This window comes from Bufo gargarizans, chromosome 4, assembly GCF_014858855.1.
Source record: "Bufo gargarizans isolate SCDJY-AF-19 chromosome 4, ASM1485885v1, whole genome shotgun sequence".
In the NCBI taxonomy this organism is placed as follows: domain Eukaryota; kingdom Metazoa; phylum Chordata; class Amphibia; order Anura; family Bufonidae; genus Bufo; species Bufo gargarizans.
The window spans coordinates 514271678-514297523 of record NC_058083.1 but is presented as its reverse complement, the minus strand read 5'-3'; the positions used below and the strand labels follow the sequence as shown (position 1 = coordinate 514297523).

The following is a 25846-nucleotide window of genomic DNA, read 5'->3' as shown; positions in this document are numbered from 1 at the left end:
AGATACAATTTCAAAATTTCACTTTTTTGGCAGATTTTCCATTTTTATATTTTTTTTCCAGTTACAAAGCAAGGGTTAACAGCCAAACAAAACTCATTATTTATGGCCCTGATTCTGTAGTTTACAGAAACACCTCATATGTGGTTGTAGACCGCTGTACGGGCAAACGGCAGGGCGCAGAAGGAAAGGAATGCCACATGGTTTTTGGAAGGCAGGTTTTGCTGGACTGGTTTTTTGACACCATGTCCCATTTGAAGCCCCCCTGATGCACCCCTAGAGTAGAAACTCCAAAAAAGTGACCCCATTTTAGAAAGTACGGGATAGGATGGCAGTATTGTTGGTACTAGTTCAGGGTAGATATGATTTTTGGTTGCTCTATATTACACTTTTTGTGCGGCAAGGTAACAAGAAATAGCTTTTTTGGCACTTTTTTTTTTTGTTATTTACAACATTCATCTGACAGGTTAGATCACGTGGTAATTTTATAGAGCAGGTTGTCACGGACGCGGCGATACCGAATATGTATACAATTTTTTTTTATTTATGTAAGTTTTATACAATAACTTCATTTTTAAAACCAAAAAATTGTTTAGTGTCTCCATAGTCTGAGAGCCATAGTTTTTTCAGTTTTTGGGCGATTATCTTGAGTAGGGTCTAATTTTTTGCGGGATGAGATGACAGTTTGATTGGCACTATTTTGGGGTGCATATGACTTTTTGATCGCTTGCTATTACACTTTTTGTGACGTAAGATGGCAAAAAATAGCTTTTTTTACACCGTTTTTTTTTTTTTTTTTTTTTACGGTGGTCATCTGAGGGGTTAGGTCATGTGATATTTATATAGAGCCGGTCGATACGGACGCGGCAATACCTAATATGTATACTTTATTTTTATTTATGTAGGTTTTACACAATGATTTTATTTTTGAAACAAAAAAAATGATGTTTTAGTGTTTCCATAGTCTAAGAGCCATAGTTTTTTCAGTTTTTGGGCGATTATCTTGAGTAGGGTCTCATTTTTTGCGGGATGAGATGACGGTTTGATTGGTACTATTTTGGCGTACATGCGACTTTTTTGATCACTTTTATTACCTTTTTTGGGAAGTAAGGTGGGCAAAATTTCAATTTTCTCATAGTTTTTATTTTTTTATTTTTATGGCGTTCACTGTGCGGGGAAAGTAACATGGCCGTTTTATAGATCAGGTCGTTACGGACGCGGCGATACCTAATATGTGTAGTTTATTTTATTTTTTTAATTTTTATTCAGTGATAAATGTTTTTTTTTTTATCTTAACTTTTTTCACTTATTCTTTTTATTTTTTGACCCAGACCCACTTGGTTCTTGAAGATCCAGTGGGTCTGATGTCTGTAAAATACAGTACTGTACTCTATATAGGGTACTGCACTGTATTTTACTTACACTGAACAGATCTATGCTTTCAGCACAGATCTGTTCAGCACCATGGACAGCAGGACGCCTGAGCAGGCGTCCTGTTGCCATGGGAACCTTCCCCGTCTGCCACAACTTCGCAGACGGGGAAGGGTGAGGACGGGGCTTCGGGGGGCTCTCTGGGGGCTCTCTCCCTCTCCATCGGGGGGCTGCAAAGGCACAGCAGCCCCCCGATGGGAGAGGGAGGGAGCTCCCTCTTACTGTTAACCTTTTCCATACAGCGGTCCGTACGGACCGCTGTATGGAAAGGGTTAAACGGCTGACATCGCATCAACGATGTCAGCCGTTTATACCAGGGTGCCAGCAATGTGCTGGCACCCTGGTATACCCACTGTACACCAACGATTACGCAATAGGAGGCGGGCGGGGGATCGCGATCCCGCCTGCCGCACCGCCCGCCTCCCGCAACGCCCCCCACCGCCTGCGACACCCCCCCTGCACCACCCGCCGCCATCAACTCATGCAGGGGTGCAGGGGGGGGTGTACTATATTGATTTTAGGCACTCTAAAGTTTCTGATCCCCGCGGTCAGGGACCGCGGGGATCAGAAACTGCAAAAAGCGCAGCAAACCGCAGGTCTGAATTGACCTGCGGTTTGCTGCGATCGCCGACACGGGGGGGTCACATGACCCCCCCTGGCGTTTTAACAGGATGCCGGCGGAATGATTTCAGCCGGCATCCTGTTCAAATTAACCCCTGCGGCGCCGGAATGCCGATTTTAAAGTCAGGACGTACCGGTACGTCCTTGGTCCTTAAGGACTCGGGAAATAGGGCGTACCGGTACGTCCTATGTCCTTAAGGGGTTAAGGAGTTAAAGGCTCAGGAACCCTTTGCAGGTGTTATGGATTATTTAGCTGACTAGAGTGTGACACTGAGCCTAGAATATTGAACCTTTTCACAATATTCTCATTCTGAGATTGTGAATTTGGGGTTTCATAAGCTGTAAATCATAATCATCCAAATTATAACAAATAAAGGCTTGAAATATCTCGCTTTGCATGTAATGAGTCTCATATATTAGTTTCACCTTTTAAGTTGCATTACTGAAATAAATTAACTTTGCACGATATTCTAATTTTTCGAGTTTTACCTGTATCTTCTTTATGTGGGCATCATTTTGGTAATGTAATTTTTATTTTTTTAGGACGTTAGAAGGTTTAGAATTTTTGAATACATTTTTTACATTTTTAAGACATTTTTTAAGGACCAGTTTAGTTCTGAAGTCACTTTGTGGGGCTTACATAGTGGAAACCCTCCATAAATGACCACATTGTAGAAACTACACCCCTGAAGTTACTCAAAACTGATTTTACAAACTTTGTTAACCCTTTAGGTGTTTCACAAGAAATAAAGAAAAATGGAGATGAAATTTCAAAATATAATCCATTTTTTTCTTTAATACATCAAGGGTTAACAGCCAAACAAAACTTTTTATTTATTACCATGATTCTGCAGTTTACATAAACACCCCACATGTGGTTGTAAACTGATGTAAGGGCACACGGCAGGGCGCAGAAGAAAAGGAGTGCCATATGGTTTTTGGAAGGCAGATTTAGCTGGACTGGTTTTTACGGTCCAATCATTATTTTATTGAAGCGTATCAATGAATGATATAGTAAGCATACCAAATACACATATAAAGGAAATGTAACGGCCAACAACTGGCCTCACAGGCAATTCAGAGGTAGTACAATCCAGATATATCCATATAAAACATGGCTGACAAATAATAAACCTATGAGAACCACCAGAATTGAGAGTAAAAGTAAGTATGGCATACATTCCCCAATTTCTAGACAAACAAACACATGGCACAAGAACGAACACGACAAGACTCGACAAACCAAGACATGACACAAACAAAAGGTAGGGGGGAAGAGGGGCAGAAAATGGATTGGCCCTACCGTGGATATCACTTTAGGAACCGCTACCCGGAATGTAACCAGTTGTCAACCAACCAGGAAAAGACGTGAAGGTGCGGAAATGGTTCCATGGATCCCATACCCTCCAGAAAGCCAAAGCAGACTCTGTGTCTGAGGCACTCAGCTCCTCTATATGCACTAGCGCATCTAAAGCATTAGACCAGGTCACTTTCAAAAGACTCTCGGTAGACCTCCATTGACGGGGATTATCTGTCTCATAGCTAAAATAAACAGACGTAGAGCACCCTTCTTAGTCTGAGAGATCCGCCCTGAGAACATGGATAAAGAGAGCTATCGCTGGTGAAGGCACAACAGTAGCTTTGTATAGGTGGCTATATAAAATAAAAACATCTTGCCACATAGGGGCCACACCTGGGCAATCCCACCAGATATGTGCCATTGTGCCCTTCGCAGCAAGACACCTCCAGAATACATCTGACACCTGGGGGTAAAACTGGTGCAATCGTACTGGGGTCCTATACCATCTGGTAAGGATTTTGTAGTTAAGCTCCTGTAAATTACAGGACACAGTTAACTTATTAGTAAAGAGGAGTGATCGAGACCATTGGTCAGCCGAGAAGGTAGATCCAAGTTCCGATTCCCAGTCAGACATGAATTTAGGCTTAGCTCCGTGAATACCCGCGGAGGGGTCCCCCTTCTCCCTAGAGTTCAACATGGCATATAGCAGAGATATAGCATGATCAGGAGCTGAGCTCGCTGTACACATTCTCTCAAATTCAGTTAAGGGAGGACATGACTGCAATCCAGGCATCAGGGAATTAATAAAGCTCCGTAGCTGGAAATAAAGGAGCCAGCGTCCAGGACACGATGGTATGATATGGGAGAGGTCTTCAAGAGGGAGTAGGCCAGTCTGCTTATATACGTCCATCAACTTAGTAGGCTGCCCGCTACGGCATCCCAGGGCTGGGAGCTGGTTCAAACCTACAGGAAGATCTGAGTGGCCCGTGAGTACTGTGAGAGGACCAGGGGACTGCATAAGTTCGAGTTTGACAGCAAATTTAATCCAAAGACTAGCTAAAGTACAGAGAAGCATCGGAGATTGCGAGTCAGGCAATGCATTTAAGGAGGTAACGGATAGCCAAAAAATTCCGGTAGCCAAGTGTGGAGCCATTTCATGCTCAATTTCCACCCAATTTCTATCCTGCGACCTTTCATGTATTCAGCGGTATCGGGGGTGTCCTGTATTAGCGGTAAAGCTGGAGTCTGTCAGGAGCCGATGCAAGGCACGTCTTACTCCGCCATTGGCAAGCCCCCCCCTTAACTGGTTTTTAGATGCCATGTCCCATTTGAAGCCCCCCTCCCATATTAATAATAACCTCACAGAGTCCCCAATAGAAATAAGGCCCCCTATTGTTCCCCCAGTGGTAATAAAGCTCCTACAGACCCCTCAGTAGTAATAAGGCCCCCATAGTGCGCTTAGTAGAAATAAGGCGGATCTATAAGACTCTCCTATAGAGCCCCCAGTAGTAATAAGACTGCCTATAATGTCCCCCGGATCTGCAGTGCCCCCTGCAGTTATAATCCTCCCTCCACCATACAGTCCCATGTAAATAACATCACCTCCTCCCCAGCCGCCTCCAACGCACAATCCCATGTAAACATCACCCCCTAAGGCTACTTTCACACTTGCGTTCGTGCGGATCTGTCCTGTACTTGTACAGGACGGATCCACACCGATAATACAAACAAATGCATCCGTTCAGGACCGATTCGTTTGTATTAGATTTGAATTTCTAAGTCCCAATACGGATCCGTCCTGACTTACATTGAATGTCAATGGGGGACGGATCTGTTTACAATTGCACCATTTTGTGTCAATGCAAAGGGATCCGTCCCCATTGACATTGTAAGTCAGGACGGATCCGTTTGGCTCCGCAAGGCCATACGGACACAAAAATGCTGCTTGCAGCATTTTGGGGTCCGCCTTCAAAACGGAACGGGGGGCCGTACGGAGCCGAACGAATGCATTCTGAATGGATCCGCATTCATTCAGAATGCATTGGGGTTAAAAAGATGCATTTGGGGCTGCTTGTGAGAGCCTTGAAACAGATCTCACAAGCGGATCCCCAAACGCAAGTGTGAACGTAGCCTAAACATTAAGTCCCATGTACATAAACATCATCCCCCCCCCCCATCCACTTTCAACATACAGTCCCATATAAATAACATCACTCCCTCACCCAGCCACCTCAAGCACCCAGTTCCATGTCAATAACATCCCTCCCTTCAGCCCTAACATACATCCCAGTTAAATAACTACAACTCCCAGCATTGCTCTGCCCCTCCCTTCACCTACCTTTTCTCATGTACAGACATCACCATTAGGCTCCTTCTCCTCTTCACTCCGGTCCAATCCTGCACTGGTCACATGATGGTGACATCATCCAGGTCATCCTATCATAGCCTGTTTTGCTGATCACATGACCTGTGATGTCACCACAGGTCCTTCAGCTCTTCCCAGTGTATTAGATTCAATTGTATTGCCGTTCTGCGTACGGCAATACAGTTGTATCTAGCATGCAGGCAGGACATTTGGGGCATGGGACAAAGCATCCGGGGCCCAGGCCCCGAATGTTTTAACCTAGCGACGCCCCTGATGTAATAACCTCTGGTCTAGCCTAGTTGTTAGGGGTCCATATTACAGCAAGACAAAGACCCAAAACATACTTCTACATTAATTTAGAAGTGCCTTAGATTACAAGAACAAGGCAGTAGGCTTCAAAGAATGGAATGGTCTGCAAAGCCTCCAGACCTAAACCCCACTGGGCTTGTTTGGGATGAACTGAAAAGAAGTGTGAAAGCAAAGTACCCTACAAGTGCAGCACATTTGTGGGAATTTCTGCAACAATGTTGGGAAGAACTTCCTGAATACCTGAATTCAATTGCAGAAAGAATGCCTCAATTGTGTTCTGCTGTTCAATCTGCATAAGGTGGCTACTTTTATGAGTCAAAAATCTAGATTCAATTTTGTCAAACAAAAATTATTCCATGATTTATTTTGATCTTAAATAAATCTGTCACCAGTGACCTCCCTATCCAACTGTTTACACAGACACGTAGCTGTGGTTCGTCTGATTAATGCCACTTTCACACTTGCAGTAGCCTTTTCTGGCAGGCTGTTCCGGCGGCGAAACAGCCTGCCGGATCCGTGCTATCTCTAGTCCACCGTGCCGCCGGAACTCTGTTCCGGCACCATTCACTATAATAGGGGCAGGCCGGAGGTCCGGCAGCAGCACGGCAAACATGCCAAGACGTGGCCGGACAAAAACTACAACATGCTGCGGTTTTTGTCTGGCCGCCTCTCGGCTTATTTACAGTGCTACGGCCAGACCTCCGGCCCACCCCCATTACAGTGAATGGGGTCGGAGCAGACTTTTGCACACGGTGGACTAGCAGTAGCACGGATCCAGCAGGCTGGTGCCCTGCTGGAAAAGGCTAACACAAGTGTGAAAGTAGTCTAAAACGCTGTTTTTCTTTTGTTGATCCAAGGCTATGTTCCCAAGTTATGATACTTTTCTTAATATGCCAATTTACTCCTCTGGTGCAATTAGGGCACCCTGGCCCTTTCAATCAAAACAATCTCTATTATAAGTCTATATTATAAGTGTGGAGCGAGGATAAATATAAAACGTCTATCATGACAAATTTGAAGAACCACACTCGATCAAGTTCATATTAGCTTACTCACTAAATTTAAGGAAAGTCATTGTATTTGCAGCGTCCCACTACATGTGTGTGGGCACTGCTTAAAAACACTTTTTACCTTGTCAACAGTACTATGTTGTAATGTATGATTTTGTGTGTATTGTATCTGCAAAATCCTTGTTACCAGGCAGATTAGGTGTAATTTATACATCCCACCACTAGATGGGGATATAGTTCAGGTCTTATATATATATATACCTAGGTCAGGCCTAGTGAGACAGATTAGTTGAAACTGTAGTTCAGAAGAGAGCAGATCTGAGGAGTTCAGATCAGATTAGTGGGAGAAAATGTAGAGTGAAGACTTCATGACACAGATTAGAGAGTGGAGCCAACTATGCTAGGAGGTGATACTCAGATGTGAGGCGCAGAAGAGCGTTTTCCTTCTGTGACTGGACTATAAACTTGCATCCCTGACCAGTAGGAGAAGAGTTTGCCTCCCTGGAAAATAAAAAAGCTTTCCTAAGGAATCATCGGTGATAAAAGAGCCATTATTGAGGGCCACAGACAACTTTGCATGGTGGAGGATTTATAGCTTCAGGCAGCCACACCAAACTTCTGAGAGACAGTTGAGTTTTCCTGTCTAAATATTCAGCTTGTAGGGAAAGACAAGGAATAGGATCCCACACATCAAAAGGAACCAGGTACACCTAACCCACTGCTCCCAAAACTAAAAACCTGAAAAGCCTAGAAAGCATCAAGAAACTGCATTTTTGTACTGCTGCAACCAAAGACATTTCACCACTGTCTACCTCATTATTACTACTTATGGTTGTACCACCATTAACGGTACTGGCGTCACGACAAAAACCATCAAGGGACTCAGCCGCAACAAGCACCCCTAACATCAAGGGCACCTCAACCACCATCTTGGCTGATGCTTCCCTACACAGAGCGAGCCCCGGAGGATTTCGTGCTGTCCACCTCAACACTGTGCTGCCAGCCCAGGGAGGCTTTCTGCTAACCGTGAGTAAGCTGATGAAATGTGTGTTATATTATTTGGCCCCTCATCGGTCCACCGTGCACCTCACGTGTTGCCCCTGTGACTGGCTGGCTGCATATTGAGCTATATTATTTTTGAGCAGTGTATGCTTCCAACTAGTAGATAGGAGACCATGGGTCATCTAATTAAGCCGAAAAGCTACTGGGCATATCTTTGGGGGCACAAGAGCTAGGCTACTTTTAGGGAAAAGCTAAAAAAATAACACTAGAAAAGGATAGTTTAAGTGGTATCAGTTGGTGTAGACAACACCCAGACCCTCCATGGTGCCCACAGTTTTTCAAACTTTTCATGAGTTCTAGATTCCTAGATGGATACTTCTTCCAGTCTGTATATGTATATGTTTAAACAGTTCAAAGGTATCAACAATTTGGCTGCGGTAATTAAGATGGACTGAAGGTTACGTTTCGAAAATATGACGCCTGGTACAGAGAGGTCCAGAATTTAGGAGTGGACACAACATTTGATGAGGAGATTTTATTGACATGCAACTAGATCTCTTTCCAATAGGAGATCTAGGGACAATCTCACCAGATATGGAACAGAGATCAAGGGGATCGTCAAACCTTCAAAACACATTTGGGGAGAGGGGATACAGTGTGGAGACCACATCTGGTGATCGTCTTAAAAGCTTAAAGTCATTCTCTTGGATTCTAATACATCTGGAAATGCCATGGGATGTGTATAAAATACATTTGATCTCCTCTGATCTAGGCGATATTCCAAAATCTGTTTCTCATGCAGATAGGTATGGGGGTTTTGAAACTAGTGTGGTAAGGTGAACAGAAAAGTGTATGGTAAAGTCCTGGAAGGGGTGTATATCCCACCCAGCTTCCTCAACTGGGTGAGGTAAATAAAATCCAGGTTAAAATGGTCTCAGCAATGTGTAGGTTGCTGAGACAGTTTTGTTATGTTTATGGGCTGGATTTTATTGGACTGGGAGAAGGTAGGCTTGCTAGAGGGACCTCCCCAGTCCACCCCATTTCGGGGTATGTCAGTCTGGGGAGAGTGATGCCTGGAGAAAGTCTGGGAAGATGGCTGCGCTGCTGGATAGAGAAGCCGAATTCTCTGTGTTCAATAGGTGAGCTAGGATCTTCACTGTATTAGCCAGAGCCCAGACGGGCAGGTGTTTATTTTGGTTTGGTGTGCTGGACCTTCACTTTACCCAGTGAGTTATAACTCGGTCTGCCTGTATTGCCGGAGTGTTATAAAAGAATAAAGCAACGTTTGGACTTTAACCCTGTGGTCTGCACGAGAATCTGTCATCGCCGCCCTGCCTGAGAGTGTAACCCCTTACATTAGTTTGTATTGAATAAGTGCTACAGGATGTCCATGAAAGGTAGGCAACATAATGATCATTCCAAAACAGGACTGTTGCGACCATGTACGTAAAACCTTTATAAACTCCTGGGATAATTTAGTAAAGCAAGCATAGTTTGATATCGTCCAATTTTGTGATGTATATCTATCCCTAAGATCAGTAAGTGAAGGCAAGTTGCCAAAAGGGTCCTTATCTTGACATCCTTCAGTCCTGCTTCCGGTGTGGTTTGCAACTATCTCTGAAGACAGTCGGAATAGGTTAACAGACATTCTAGAAGAAGGAAATATACTGATAGACTGCAACATGTAGAATTGCTTACAGCAAGGGATTAGTACCTGGACTCATAGTAGTGACATGCACAGCTCCCCATAAATCAGCCAGTTCAGACCCTGATAGATCTTGCAGAGCTATCTGCTTCCAGACCTTAGTGCTTAGAATGATAATACCGTGCAAGATCAGGTAAACCAAAACTACCTAGTTCCTTCAAGAGGGCGAGAGCCTAGGCCTGCATCTTTTACAGAAAGGCAGAAATTAGTCTGCGAGTCACTCCAACAGCCAACAGTCACTCAATGTTATGAAAATAGGAGCTGATTTTAAGAGGTTTGTCCTGCTTATACAGGAAACCACCAGTAAATTGAACTTTTTGAGTTGGGTTTGTATCTCTTTGAGGAGTATAACTGAGGGTAAAGCTATTGCTTGTCCTAACACTTATTTTAACTCCTAGATATGTAATATGGTCCTGAGCCCTGCCAAAGCGATAAACTCCTTGCAGGGCCAATTTGGAGTTGTGAGGAATATTAAACACCAAGGGCCTCGCATTTGGTATAGTTTATTTTAAAATAAAAACCCAAAGGTTTTCAATAACACCAATGGTCTCTGCCTTGAATAAGCACTTCTATAATATGGGGGGTTCTGTCTGATTGCCTGGATAAGCAACTCCAAAACAAGGATAAAGACTTTGGAAAAAGGGATATCCTGGGTGGGTACCATTGTAAATCCTAAAGGTGGGAGACAATGTTCAATTAACCCAGACCCTGGCATTTTGTAAGTGTACAATGTATTGCTTCGATAAGTTGTGGTGAGAGTCCGAATTTCATAAGGTCATGCTTCATAAATAGTCGATTCTATAATCTTATTAGTGACTGCATATTGTATAATTGGTAGGATTCTTATAAAGTTGTCTCTTTCCTCTCTCCCCTTGACAAACCCAGTCTGGCCCTATTTATTAATTTGGGAATAAAGTTGGCCAATCTTTGCCCAGAGCTTTATGTCTGTGTTGAGTAATGCAATTATCCTGCAGCTGCTACCTGCTGAGGGTTCTTTGCCCTCTTCCTGAACGACAGTGATGTTATGTGAGCTTCTAGAGTGTGAAATTCTGGACTACTGCCAGTGAGCAAGGTATTAAACAGGGACATCAAGTAAGAATTTCTTATAATGGGCAACTGGAAATACATCAGGCCCTGGACATTTCCCTACAGTTATTGTTTTAATAACACATTTTATCTCCCCCAAAGTGACTGGTTGCAAGATATTTTCAGTGGGACAAATATTATAAAGATCCCTAAAAAAGGCTGAAAAAGCAAGCTTTGGCAATAGAAGGGGGTGAATACTACAAGTGGACATCTGAAGCAGAAATTGCCTTCCAGTCCCTGAGACAGGTATTCTCATATACCTGTCACGGAAGGTGTACAGGAAACAAGACAACACAAAATGAATATACGACTCACTGGATCCAAAACTAAGGAACAAAAAGGGAGACCCCTGCATCAGACCTGGCACTCTCCCTGACTGCTCAGCCTATGCGAAAATCCCAATGGTAGATGATCGCATATCCTCGTACCTCGGCTGTATAACACCTGAACACCATATAATAGTGAGGGGACACGACCACCGGCTCCCTACACTAGATACGGAGGGAGTCAGGGTCACCTGGGATCCAGCAAACAGAAAATCACAAATGAATGCACAACACTTATCTTGTAGAAGACTGGGAAGTAGGATCAGCATGCACACACACTCCAGGAAGAACTATAAACCGCACACTAATGCACTATGGGGAGGAATTTAAAGGGATGCAATCAGTACAACTACATGACAGCTGAGAGAGGCTAACGAGATGAGGAACTGAAAGCAAAACAAAGGAAGCTCAAGAAGGAGGTTCTGAAAGGCATCTGTCAGAGCTTCTCAGATTAGCCTTAATGTCACTAAATAGTTCTTTCATGAGGTGAATGAATCCATGGGTGCGTCTTTACTCAAAATGGAATTTCCGCCAAGATGCTTACAGTACCTCCTTCTCAAAAGCCTCCTCATCGGCTGAACAAAATTACCCCTTTAATGACAGGGAGTTTCTCACATTTAAGTTAGTCCTTGAAAAATGGCATCTGCTGGACAGTGCTTGCCACCCTGTCATCATTTACACCAACTTCAAGAACCTAACTTATTTCCAGTCAGCGCAAACTCTCATCTGACAAAAACACCAAGGCAGATTGCCTATCCTGCTTTTTTAACACTAATGATTGAGCGGAGGAGCCCCAGCACATCATAGATCCCGTCAGCATCATACTAGTCACTACTGTACAGCTTAAAGACATTCCGCCGGGCAAGTATTTTTTCCCTGTGGCCAAGAGGAACAAGGTCCTACTCAAGGGACATTGTTCCAAAGTTACTGGTCACTGTGGTTTTCACAATACTATTAATCTGATTCTTGAAAATTACTGGTAGCCAACAAGTCCAGGACAAGTCTCTGCAAGACTACAAGACTATTTATTCCGCTGTCTGAGCCTGAGGTTCTGTGGCAGCATATCGTCAAGGATTTTATCACTGAACTTCCTTCTTCCTCTGGGTTCATGGTAATGGATGGTAGATGATCGATCTTCAAAAATGGCCCACTTCGTGCCTATGCCTGTTCTCCATTTTGCCAGTTAACTGGCCAAGTAATTTCTAGAACACATTTATCAAGCTTCATGGGTTGCCCTTGCCCATTGTTTTTGACTGGGGAGTACAGTTCACCTCTGAGGTTTGGAGAACCAACTGCAAGCTATTGGAAATCAAACTGGATTTTTCCTCAGCATGTTACCCACAGTCCAGTCATCAGGTGGAGTGTATTAATCAGATCCTGGTCAACTACCTGCGACATTTCATGTCTGCACATCATTATCATTGAATCACTTGCTTTCAAATTTTCTAGTGATTCCTCCGTTCAGACCCCCTTTTTCATAGTTTATGGCTGTCTTCTGTTACCTGTCCCCTCTGGCTTACTCTGCTGTCAGTAGTGTCAGCCACATCTGGCAGAAAACAAAAACATCTCTACTACAGGCCTCCATTCGCATGAAGAATTTCGCTGATCACAAGCACAGGGCTTCACCGCAATTTTCTCTTGGGGACAACGTCTGGCTTTCGTCAAGAAACTCCAGACTCAAAGTGCCCTCATACAAGTTGGCAAGTTTGGCAAATGTAACTGAAGCCTTTTAGTACTACTAAAAAACGTTTATAGAAGATAGAAACATAGGCGATAACCCCAACCTTCTGATCAATACTGTGGGACACCAAATAATGGCAACAACTGTGTGCTAGTAAAGGAAAACCTGTCAGAAAGCAAGTGCCCAGCAAACCCCCACCACTACCTGACTACGGGATGAGTAATCAGTAGCCAGTGAAGGAGAAGAATCTGTGAGTCTTCTCTGCTTTATGTGGTGGTTACTACTCACCTGGGTGGTTATCTGTAGGAATGTCCTCTATGATCTGCTCATCACTCCTCACATATGTATCTTCAGCCTTAATATTGTTCAGATCTTTACCTGGATTTAAAGGCTATGAAAAAAATATTGTAAAAGTCAGCAGACTGACAGAGAGACCATGTGGCCATTATTTACCATGACAAAAAGTGATGAAATGGCCGCAGAGTTATCTGTGTGAGTGCAACAATGTTATTGCAATGCATTATAAGTGCATTACATTATATGTTGTGTTAGTATTAACTTCCTTCTAGAATTATATTCAACTGTCTTCTTTGGCCTTGAGATAGTCTGCAGATGCTCGGCAGACTATCTAGTCATGATTCTGGAAAGAGCGCCATTTCTGGGCGTGCAGCCAAAGAGTAAATAAACAGACAACATAGATAAGCATAGATCATCCCTCTTCTATACCAATCAGTGTAAATGTCAAATGTTATGTTTATGGTTTATGAAGGTTGGCATGTATCCGCCACATTATCTGTAACTAGTATATAATCTTGCACACTGTTTCATTAAAGGGGTCCTCTCATTTTAGCAAATGGCCTTTATCGTGTACAGGAAGTTATTACAAGACACTTACTAATGTATTGTGATTGTCCATATTGCTTTCCTTGCTGGCTGGATTAATTTTTCCATCGCATTATACACTGCTCATTTCCATGGTTACGACCGCCCTGTAATCCATTAGTGGTGGTCGTGCTTGGACAGTATAGGACAAAAGCACCAGCCTATGTGCAATCCTGCAGTGCCAGCCACCAGAGAGGCCGACGCTTTTTCCTATAGTGTGCAAGCACAAACACCACTGATGGATTGCAGGTTGGTCATAACCAAAGAAATGATCAGTGTATAATGTGATAGTAAAAATTAATCTAGCCAGCAGAGAAGACAAGATGGACAATCACAATACATTAGTTAGTGCCTTGTATAAACTTTCTTTACATGATGAATGCCACTTGCTGAAGTGAGACAACCCCTTTAAAGTGGAATGATCTTGTTGGACACATACTGTTTGTGTCTCAAATTATTCTCTGAGCTCGGTAACTTTCTACTAATTTGAATTTCACATGATAATCAGTGGAACCTGATTAAGGTTCGATAACAGTCTGCTATGGCGGGGATCTGTGCCTACAGCTTTTCTCCTTCCTGCTGGTGCGCACGCCCGCTGCCTGGTTCACCTGGTGTACCTCACTCCCTTCCGAGTGGTCCCGGCTGCTGGAATAATGCTGTCCTCCCATATAGGCTGAGGCTTGCTTCCAGCTGACAATGGCTCTCTTTGCCTGTAGGGCATGTGCACACACACTCTCCAGCTCTAAAGGGTCTTCATGCCCCTTAATCTCTCCCAGCCTTGGGAAAGTGCCCGAGCAATGGATTCTAGAATGCCAGTCTCATGCAAAGCTGTTCAATTAGCTTGTTTGCCTGTTCTGTGTATAAACCTTTGCATGACTTCTGGATTTGACTCTTTGCTACCTGACCACCGTTTTGACCCAGAGGTGCCTGTAGTCACATCGGACTGTACTCTGCCTGTCCTGACCTTGTTCTGCCTACAGTTCTGCCTGATCACTTGGTGTCTCTTGACACTCGTACAGAAACAACTACAAGAGGTAGCGGCCTGGTTGATTCCCTGCAGCATAGTCTAGATCCATATATGGGGGATAACGGTTAAAGACATTTATATAATGCCCTCAGGAGTAGCACCAAGTCGAATCTGTTCAAAAGACATAGTGGATCCACATCTACTATATTTCATTATCTGACTCAAATATCTGCTGGTCTCTTGTATACATCCAACCTTTTAGTTCCTTATTCCAACCAGCATTCTCTACAGCCAGAAAACTGTAAGACGATACAGACAACATGTAAGGTCTATGGTCAGCTGTATTCCTACTATCTCCACCTTTCTAATTATACAATTATAAAACATATAATACTGTTGGATAAAACAAGACTAACACAAGACCTTCACAGCCCTTCTACAGATCATAGGGAACATTTAAGGAGACCTTATCTCCATCTACCTGATCATTGTGATGTTCTTCTAAACCATCCTGTGGAACAAGAGGACTAGGACATCTCTCCAGTGTTGTTCTCTCTTCTTTAACTGTAGGAAACACGTACAGTGACTGAAATTATTCTTTACATACAAATAATGAGAGGTTGTGTGTATTTAGTCATGTCTATTACCTGATGATGTGAGGGGCTGGTGATACTCCATCAGGACATCCTTGTACAGATCTTTGTGTCCTTCTAAATACTCCCACTCCTCCATGGAGAAATAGACGGCGACATCCTGACATCTTATAGGAACCTGACAACACAATGACAGTAATTACCAAGGCAACATCAGTGTTATAGTATAATGTACCGGTAATGTCACCTCTCCAGTCAGAAGCGCAAATATCTTCTTGGTGAATTCTAGGATCTTCTCATTGTTGAGTTTCTCAAGTATCAAGAGGTGATGTGTTCGCCCAGAGATTGTGTCCCAGGTTCTTCTCCATCCTTCAAACACACGGGCCTGACAGCGCTCACTAGAGGTCTTCTTCACTACTGTGTATTCCTGGTTATGGACAAATACAGTAATAAATATCACTCTACACATTTCAAGAGTCCCTCACCTCTCCAGTTTGTAACATATAGATGACTTAATGTGACATCAGAATATCTCACCTCTCCAGTAACCTGGAAAAGGATCTCAAGGGTAATATTTATTATACTCTCTGCTATCTTGTCCCCATCTCTATCCATCCTTGACGGGTCAATCAGGACCACAACCTTATATAGAATATATCCACTTGGCAGATCCTATATTGTAGCAACCTGAATGGGGAGAAGATGAGCCAATGTAAAATCATATAAAATACTATATAATACAACTACTGGCAATAAAAGGAAACATTACAGAAGATAATAAAGTGTAAAGAAGAAGAAGAAACACTCTTTTGAATGACAATTGGAAGGTTATTACTTTATGGTCACTATTTCCCAGGTGTCCCCCAACCTGCACGTCTGTTGTTCTGTCAGGTCTGTTAATACTAGTCGGGTCCTGAACCAGTTGGGAAAAGTAATTGTCTTTGGTTATTGCCAAGAACCTGTTTCCTTTATGAGATGTACAGGTTTCAGTTTCCCAGTCTATATCTGGGTAGTTGAAGTCCCCATAATGATGACCTCATTATGATTTCCCGCCTCGTCTATCTTGTTTAGAAGTAGATTTTCTGTGGACTCTGGTATATTAGGTGGTTTATAATAAACTCCAATTAGTATTTTATTATTGTTTTTTCCTCCATGTATTTCTACCCACAGTGACTCCACATGTTCATGTCCCTGACTTATATCTTCTCGGACTGTGGGCTTTAGACAGAACTTTACATAAAGGCAGACCCCTCCGGTTTTGACGATCCTTTCTAAACAGACTGTAACCCTGTACATTAACTGCCCAGTCATAGCTATCATCCAGCCATGTCTCAGTTATTCCCACTATGTCATAGCCATCATCCAGCCATGTAGCAGTTACTCCCACTATGTCATAGCTATCATCCAGCCATGTCTGTTATTCCCACTGTCATAGTCCTCCTCACACATCAGTACTTCCAGTTCCCCAGTTTTATTAGTCAGGCTTCTGGCATTAGTATACATACAATTAAGAGGTTTATGTATATTTTTTACTCTACATCTTTCCTTCTGAACTGTTCTAGTCCCTCCTTCCATTCCTCCCCCAGTCCCATTACCTTGCCCCTGGTCTCTATCTGCACTATCTTCACATCCTATAACGTAATTTGCCTGCCACCCCGTCCCCCCGTCCCTTCTCCCCAAAACAGCTGCCCCTTCCCCATTGAGGTGCAGCCCATCCCTACGATATTCCCTGTAGCCGACAGAGAAGTCGGCCCAGTTCTCCAGGAACCCAAACCCCTCCTTCCTACACCAGGTCTTAAGCCACTTGTTAACCTCCCTAATTTCCCGCTGCCTTTCTTGTGTGGCCCGTGGTACAGGCAGTATTTCGAAAAACACTGCCTTTGAGGTCCTTGCCCTAAGCTTGTGACCTAAATCCCTAAAATAATTTTTAAGGGCGCTCCACCTACCTCTAACTTTGTCATTGGTTCCGATATGGACCATGACCGCTGGATCTTCTCCAGCCCCTCCCAGTAATCTGTCAACCGGATCCACGATGTGTCAAACTCGAGCGCCACTAAGACCATTCGACGATTTCGGTTTTTGTGACAGATTGCCCTATCTGTACCCCTAATAATTGAGTCTCCCACTACCAGCACCTGTCTGTCCTGCCCTGCTTTCCTGGTCCCCTGCTTACTGGAGCTGACATTCCCCTGACTGGCAGAGGAAGTGTCTGGCTGCAGCAGCGCTCTCCCTGAACTGAGATCCCCCTCATCTGCCAACCCTGCAAACTTGTTGGGGTGTGTCAGATCAGGGCTAGCCTCCCTGGCACTCTTCCCTCTACTCTGCTTTTTAACTGTTACCCAGCTAGCTACCTCACCTTCCTGATCCTCAATACTACCACCCTCTTCCACATCTACCCCATTGATGATGAGAATTTCTTTACCAGGCCAGCACTGCGCTCCCCGGCCTAAACAGTTTGTGGGCACTTCCAGGATCACGTGCCACACATTCGGCACATGATCCTAACCTGGTTACAACCTGCAATGTACTTGCGTTGTGCATGCAAAGTCAGGCAGCCTCAGGCGCCATGAGCAGTCAGCACCCAAAGCTGCCGGACTGCACATACACAACCCGGGTTGTAACCGGGCTAAGATCACGTGCCGAATGTAAAGCACCGGATCCAGGAAATGCCCACAAATTGTTTAGACAGAGGAGCACAGCGCTGGCCCAGTAAGGGAATTTTCATCATCATATATAATAGCGTTAGAAGATATATTAACTGAAAAAAATAAATAAATATGGAAAATCGCTTTAAAACTCTGATGTCGTACAGTCTAGAAAAGTATTTAAAGGAGGAAGTCTCGATCAAAATAGGAGCAGAAGCGGAGAGTCATAAGGTGGCCGGGTAAATTGGGACGTGGTGAGTATATAAAGGACTGTCAGTCTGGGGGTTAGATAAGAATTGCTGTCTTCTGCATCCATTATGAGCTTTGTGCTGGAAACGTAAAAGCAAGATGCCATCCTGCGTGGATATTAACCCCTTAAAAAACTGCCATTTTTGTGTTCGCATTTTCTTTTTAGTTTCTCGTTTACTGCAGTTAATCCGTAGTTGATCCCATGGAGGTTTTCTATGTGGACTACTAACCTCTGCTTGGTAACACATGGTAACATAACATTATATCTAATCCTCAGTATATATTTTTATTTTATTTTGTTTCTATATATTTACTTAGGCCGTAATCAAGGACCAGGTAAACTGAAATTATGGGCTTCGCGGAGGTTAAATTCGTTATCTTTAAAGTCTTGCGAGACTTCGGTAAAAAACTTCAGACTTTGATTATTCAACTTCAAAACCATTTTAAAACTGTGATTCAAAGTCAGCTTCGGTACCGGGTAATACCTGGGTACCAAAGCCAACTTCGGATCCCAGTTTTAAAATAGTTATCAAGTAGAATAAGTCCAAAGTTATGTAATGAAGTCTCACGAGACTTCGGAGATAACGAACTTCACCTCTGCGAAGCCCATACATTTGAATGCTGTATGGGGACAGGTCCCTGTACAGCATTCAAACAAAGTGACTTCAGATCTATGATCCAAAGCTTGCTTCACTCTAGGTCATCGTTATCATTTCCTGGATAACCCCTTTAATGGAAAATCTACATTGAGCTATGTAGCCTCTGTCTTTAATGAAATATGGGATTTTCACAGGCTGCCTGTCAGGGCTTTTCAGGCAGCTCCCTATGACAGTCCTAAGTGTCTTCACAAGGCCCCAGTCTGTCAAAGATCGGAGCGCCGCTATTTCCCGGTGGGTCTCCGATCCGATAAAAGAGGGATCCCCTTCCTACTGTTTAAACTTCATTAATCATGGCATCTGAGGAGTTAAATGAGCGGGATCAGAGTCATCTCTGCTTCCAGTCACTTAAGATGCTGCATTATACAGTTGGCACCTGCCGAGTATGGAGGGCGCTCCGAGCGTTGCCCACTCCATAGAAACCCTCTGAATACATAGGACGTACAGATATGTCCTATAGTGCTAAAGGGAATCTGTTTCCAGAATCCTGGACTATTATCTGGGGTAATACATGAGTAGTGCTGCATACATAAGGCGCCCACGTCAACCCTTTTCCCAGGAATCTGCTGGACATTTTGGGTAGGAAAAGTCCTATTACCACTGATCAGAAAGGAGCAGTTTCTCACGGATTACGGCCCCGACAGCTCATCTGTAGACAGATCCCAGAAATCATGGAGAACATCTGGCTGAAAGAAGGACCTGGGAAAGCTTATGTTAGGTGAAGACAGTCAGCAGGTTTTGCGCGGGGCTCTCAGCGTGCTGACACACTGTAACGCAGGCGCTGCAATGGAGGCAGCAAGGTACAGAAGGGCTGGGACCACCACTAGGATGGGGAAAGGGGCAGGAGGACACACACAGGAGCAGGACCAGCCTCAGGGTCATGTGGCCCCTTATATAAGTCCATCACACAGTACAGGAATAATACCGCCATATAGCACATAGATCACGGCTGCGATATAAAATTCATCCCGCTGTACACCGTAGAGACAATACTCCCAGGAGGTCTGTGCTCGGAGAACCCCTTTAAAGAGGTTGTCTGGTCCCAAAATCCAAATCCTTTTTCCGTGCTCCTAACCCCCCTCACCATGCAGACATAAGCCCCAATACCTGGTTTCTTGTCGGAGCTTTCCTTCTGCACTGGAAGACATCACATTATCCTGGCAGATCCCTTTACTTTCTCCCCTTCTTGTTTTTGTTGAATACATAACTTTATTGATACAGAAGCCTGTGTGCACTGCAGAGTGATGAGTCACAGGCTGGCCACGCCCCCCACTGCTCTGCCTGCAGCAGCTGCTCCCACTACAACCCCTGTGTCCATGTTACTACAGCCAGACAGGAATGTACTTCCCATCACTGACCGTCCACGTCTCCGGAGTGTGATAAACGGCCTGAATCAGCAAGCACCTCCAATCACATGTGTATCTAATCCTATGCACATCCAATCACATGTGTATCTAATCCTATAATTTACAGCCTGCTTAGCCTAAACACAAGCTCCTGTGTGCGATATTGCCTGCTGATATGTGGATCTAATTCCATCTTGTATGATACTGTCTGCTGTGCTTTGTATCTAAGCTTATTAAGTCATATACGGTCTACTGTGCCTCTGTATCTAAATCTATCAACTACACTCAGTCTACTGTTCCTGTATCAAGGATGTGTGATACTACCTGCTGAAGTGTGTATCTAATCCGACCTTGTTATACTGCCTGATAAGCTGTGTATCATAAGCTAACCCTATCCTGTGTGATACTACCTGCTGAAGTGTGTATCTAAAAGTGACATCCACAGCGCCCCCATACCAGTGACATCCACAGCGCCCCCATACCAGTGACATCCACAGCGCCCCCATTCCAGTGACATCCACAGCGCCCCATACCAGTGACATTCACAGCGCCCCCATACCAGTGACATCCACAGCAACCCCTATACCAGTGACATCCACAGCAACCCCTATACCAGTGACATCCACAGCGCCCCATACCAGTGACATCCACAGCGCCCCCATACCAGTGACATCCACAGCGCCCCCTTACCAGTGACATCCACAGCGCCCCCTTACCAGTGACATCCACAGCGCCCCCATACCAGTGACATCCACAGCGCCCTTCATACCAGTGACATCCACAGCGCCCCCATACCAGTGACATCCACAGCGCCCCCATACCAGTGACATCCACAGCGCCCCCATACCAGTGACATCCACAGCGCCCCCATACCAGTGACATCCACAGCAACCCCTATACCAGTGACATCCACAGCGCCCCCATACCAGTGACATCCACAGCGCCACCATACCAGTGACATCCACAGCGCCCCCATACCAGTGACATCCACAGCGCCCCCATACCAGTGACATCCACAGCGCCCCCATACCAGTGACATCCACAGCACCCCATAACAGTGATATCCACAGCTGACTCCATAACTGTGACATACACAGTCCCCTCATAACAGAGTCATAAACAGTGCTCCCATAACAGTGATATCCACAGTGGGCCCCCATAACTGTGATATTATTGTCAACAGGGGCTAGGTTGTATTGCATTTTTATTGCCTCCTCAGAAAACTAGGGAGGAGGCATCAGCTTTTCTCCCTGGGAGTTCCTTCTAATAGCGATGTCTATTCGCAGCGCAGAACGTCACAGCCAGGGAGAAACAAAAAATGACCTTCTCCCTTCTGCGCTGTGATTGGACAGCGCTACAGCCAGGGAACGCCCAGGGAGAAAAGCTGATGTCTCCTCCCTGGTGTTCCGATGCTGTTACTTAGCATACAGCGCTGGAGAATGTAACAGGGGCCACAGTGGCACGGCGCCCAGAAATAATAGTAAGTGCAGGGACATCCCCCATGTATGCCCTACATGTCCTGCTACTTAGTTAATAAAGTATGGACCCATGAATGCTGCAACGGCACTTGTGTTCTTCCTCTGGTCCAGGGTCCAATCAATATTAAAGGCGGCCCTGCTTAAGCGAGGATAAAAATACTGCCCAGCCCACCCCACCCAACAGGAACAGATTAGCCTTTCAAAACTGCTTCCAGACCAATTGGAAGCCCTCAACAAACTAATATCCCCTGAAGAAATAACTGCAGTGATCCGCTCACTCCCCCTAAATAAGGCCCCAAGTCCCGACGGATTCTCCTCCCTATATTACTAAAATATGTCCCCCTTTTCATTAAATATCTCCTTCCAGTGTACTCCACAGCCATGGAAACTGTCTCCTTCCCGCCAGAAATGCTGGAGGCTCTTATAGTGACTATTCCAAAATCAGGTAAATCACCCTTAAAAACCAGTTATCGATCAATCTCGCTGTTGAACTGAGATGTAAAGATCTATGCAAAGATACTAGCGAATAAGCTCTTATCAATTATCCCCTCTTTAATTTCAATAGATCAGACTGGGTTTGTATCAGGAAGACAAGCTCCAGACAAGGAGACTCTTGGTCACTTCTGCAAACAACAGAATCCTCAGGCATTCCGACCACATTCTTGACACTGGACGCCGAGAAGGCGTTTTATCTCATCAACTGCCTTTACGCCTTCAAAATACTGAGAAAGTTCGAATTTACTGGCCCAATATACTCAGCCATTTCCGCATTATATTCCAACCCCTGTGCCAAAGTCTTTGCCAACGGAGCCCTATCTACTGCTTTCCACTTGACAAATGGCACTAGACAAGGGTGCCCATTGTCTCCCTTATTTTTCGTACTATCTATTGAACCCCTGGCGGAGGTGATTCGTCGGGACGCGGATATAACTGGCCTCACAATGGGACCCACAGAACACAAGCTTGCGCTTTTTTCGGACGACATTATTGTTGTCTGCACAAATCCCAGGACTTCTCTCCAAAAAGCATTTAACTTATTAGAAGCATTTGGCTTTGTCTCATACTATAAACTGAACTATCATAGAGCCTACCTATAAATATCCCTTCTGACCAACTATTACAACTGAACAGCCTCTTCCCACTAGACTGGCAACAGGAAAGCATATCTGTGACGCTTTGCGATCCACAGCGATACTAGGAAATCACAAATGCGCCATATTTCTCAATCACAAAGACAAAAGAGCCTTCACTAAGAATCTTCTCTTTCACTAAAGGAGTAACTCACAGATCAGAGGTACAATTAGCACCTTCTTGCCAAAGAATCTTCCTGCCCCATGCCAGGTTGAGTAGCCATCAATCTGGTATTCTCTTGACAGAACCTCATAAAAAACTTCCTTTCTGCAGCCATAGTGTCTCCAATACCAGCAGGGGTCTCACACCTTTAGCCTGGGCAGCGAGCTTCAGAAGAAAAGGACAGATCCTTATCACACAGCTGGTTGGTACAGGAAGGAAGATGACCTGAAAGTCCTCTTCAATCCATAAGCTTCATATTTTTCCCATATTTTCCTAATATTTCATGGGTTATGGAAATGTGAAAGGAACCATCTTTTCAGAGATGGTTTTGGTTCTCCTAACCCACCTTCTAGGAAACCCGCGGACAAATCAGAGATTCCCGCTCTGAGATATAAAGGTTCTCAGGCACCCTGTGTTATCTTTTAGTCGTATTTGTTATCAGATGATGCGTAAAATTGTACTGATTATCAATATCAACTATATTTCTTGATTGGACTTACGGCATATGGAGAAATGGGCAAAGCAAAGATGCTGCCAGGTTTTCTCCCTATGGGGCAAAGGACTGCCCCTGTTCCAATTACACAAGGCTGGACCTGAACGTGTCATAACCACTCCCCGCTTCAGAGTAGGTAAAAACAGTGACACACTCAGGTCCTGCGTCCTTCACCTACCATCTGACGTCGTCTAACATCTCGACCGCCCGCAGGGACACGGGCACCCCACCATCTTGGATTATTATTTCAAAGACTTTGCCTATTACTGGACCCTACCACGGTAATTCTGAACTTACAGACATTCTATTCCCTTCCACCTCTAACTATTTCTATCCAAACCAATCTGTTCACCTGGCCGGTATATTTATCTGTCAGCTTTAATATATATATTTTTGTGTGTAGTTTTAGAATAAAAACTAACGATTTCATCGTTCCAGTTTTGCCCTTGTTACTTGATGACCTGATCTATGCTAAGAACTCTGTCCTCAGAAGACATACTACCAAATTGTTTTATTTTTTATAAATTGTTAATGTACTAGCTAGGTTGCAAATAACCGTTTCATCCCTTAAGGATTAGCTAGCCGGGGTCTCTTCGCCCCAATTCAATACGAAGAGTGGTGGCAGCAAATTAATTTGATTTCCAGCGTGAAATCAGTAATTTTATTTTTACCGATTGTACATACAATCGTGATTGCATCCTGTCTGGGCCCACCAACCAATCTTAAACGTCTTCTGTGCTCACAGTGGATTCGCCTCCAGGAGTCTCTAGTGGAGACCTGTATGGCAACTGTGGCATAGTACGACGGGATTGGCGGGTGGTCGTCACATTATCATATTTAGGTATCCAATTAACCTACCCCACGTCAAAGACGTTCCACACCAATCACCCACCCCCCATCCTGCCAGAAGAAATGCAGAAAGATATCACGGACATGAAGCCATGCTTGATCTCTTGGTTTGGTAGGGTGGCAGCATACAAAATGCTGCTCCTACCCAAGCTCCTCTACCTCTTTAGAACCCTTCCCATTCAAATCCCAGAATCTTTCTGTGGAAAAGCCAGGAGATAGATGATGAATTTCATTTGGAATTCCAGGCATCCTAGGGTAGCATACTCGATCTTAACTATGCATAAAAACAAGGGAGGATTTGGAGTCACAAACCTAAACACTATTACACAGCATGCTTGCTAGACCAACTAGTACACTGGTGGAAAGAAAGATTCTATAGACAAACACTGGGTATCTATGGAGAGGACCTCGCTTAACCTCTCTACCCTTCACTCCCCACTGGTAGGAACGGCATGGAGACTAGTGTGATAACTACCCACCAATCCCGTCGTACTATGCCACAGTTGCTATACAGGTCTTGTCCACTAGAGACTTCTGGAGGCGAATCCACTGTGAGCACAGTAGACGTTTAAGATTTGTTGGTGTGCCCATACAGGATAGAATTGCGATTGTATGTACAATCGGTAAAATAAAATGAATTTGCTGCCACCACTCTTCGTATTGAATCGTGGCGAAGACACTCTTGCTAGCTTATCCTAAAGGGAAGAAACGGTTATTTGCAACCTAGCTAACCAATTAACAATTTATAGAAATAGGACAATGCGGTAGTATGTCTCTTCTGAGGACAGAGTTCTTAGCATAGACCAGATGATCAAGTAACAAGGGCAAAACTGGAACGATTAAATCGTTAGTTTTATTCTAAAAACTATACACAAAAAATATATATACATTAAAACTGACAGATAAATATACCTGCCAGTTGAACAGAATGGTTGGATAGAAATAGGTAAGAGGTGGAAGGGAATATAATGTCTGTAAGTTCAGAATTATCGTGGTAAAGTCCAGTAAAAGATAAAGTCTTTGAAGGAATAATCCAAGATGGCGGGGTGCCCGTGTCCAGCGGGTGGTCGTGATGTTAGTCGACGTCAGATGGTAGATGAAGGACTAGGATCTGCGTGGGTCACTCTGTTTTAGCCACTCTGGAGCTGGGAGTGGCTGTGACACGCACAAGTCCAGCCTTGTGTAATTGGAAGAGGGGCAGTCCTTGCCCTGAGAGGGAGAAAATCTGGCAGCATCATTGCTTTGCCAGTTTCTCCGTACCTGTCGGTCAAATTAGGAAATAAAGTTCATATTTATAATCAGGACAATTTTGCGCATCATCTGATATCACATATGACTGGAAGACAATACAGTGTGCCTGAAAGCCATCATATCTCAGAGAGGGAATTTCCGATTTGTTTGTGGAATTCCAGGAAGGTGTGTTAGAATAAGGCTCGATTCACACGTCCGCAATTCTGTTCCGCATTTTGTGGAACGGAATGGAGGACCCATTCATTTCTATGGGGCCACACGATGTGCTGTCCAGATCCGGAAATGCAGATCCGCACTTCTGGGTCCGCAAT

At 44.3% G+C, this 25846-nt stretch overlaps 1 protein-coding gene across 5 annotated transcripts in view; it reads right to left on the bottom strand.

Moving 5' to 3' along the window:
* The window catches only part of LOC122934328 (gastrula zinc finger protein XlCGF57.1-like), a 101374-nt gene that overhangs the window by 15492 nt on the left and 60036 nt on the right, over positions 1 to 25846 (bottom strand). For 2 of the 5 annotated variants that reach the window (XM_044289711.1, XM_044289716.1), the window contains exons 1-6: positions 19933 to 20020; positions 15813 to 15962; positions 15523 to 15702; positions 15330 to 15453; positions 15164 to 15246; positions 13122 to 13224 (exon numbers count right to left, since the gene is read on the bottom strand). In XM_044289711.1, coding sequence (XP_044145646.1) covers positions 13122 to 13224; positions 15164 to 15246; positions 15330 to 15453; positions 15523 to 15702; positions 15813 to 15890 — 568 coding nt within the window. In that variant the 5' untranslated portion in view covers positions 15891 to 15962; positions 19933 to 20020. Of the gene's footprint in view, positions 1 to 13121; positions 13225 to 15163; positions 15249 to 15329; positions 15454 to 15522; positions 15703 to 15812; positions 15963 to 19932; positions 20021 to 25846 lie in introns of those variants that run through there. The other 3 variants (XM_044289713.1, XM_044289712.1, XM_044289714.1) reach the window with 2 other exon arrangements.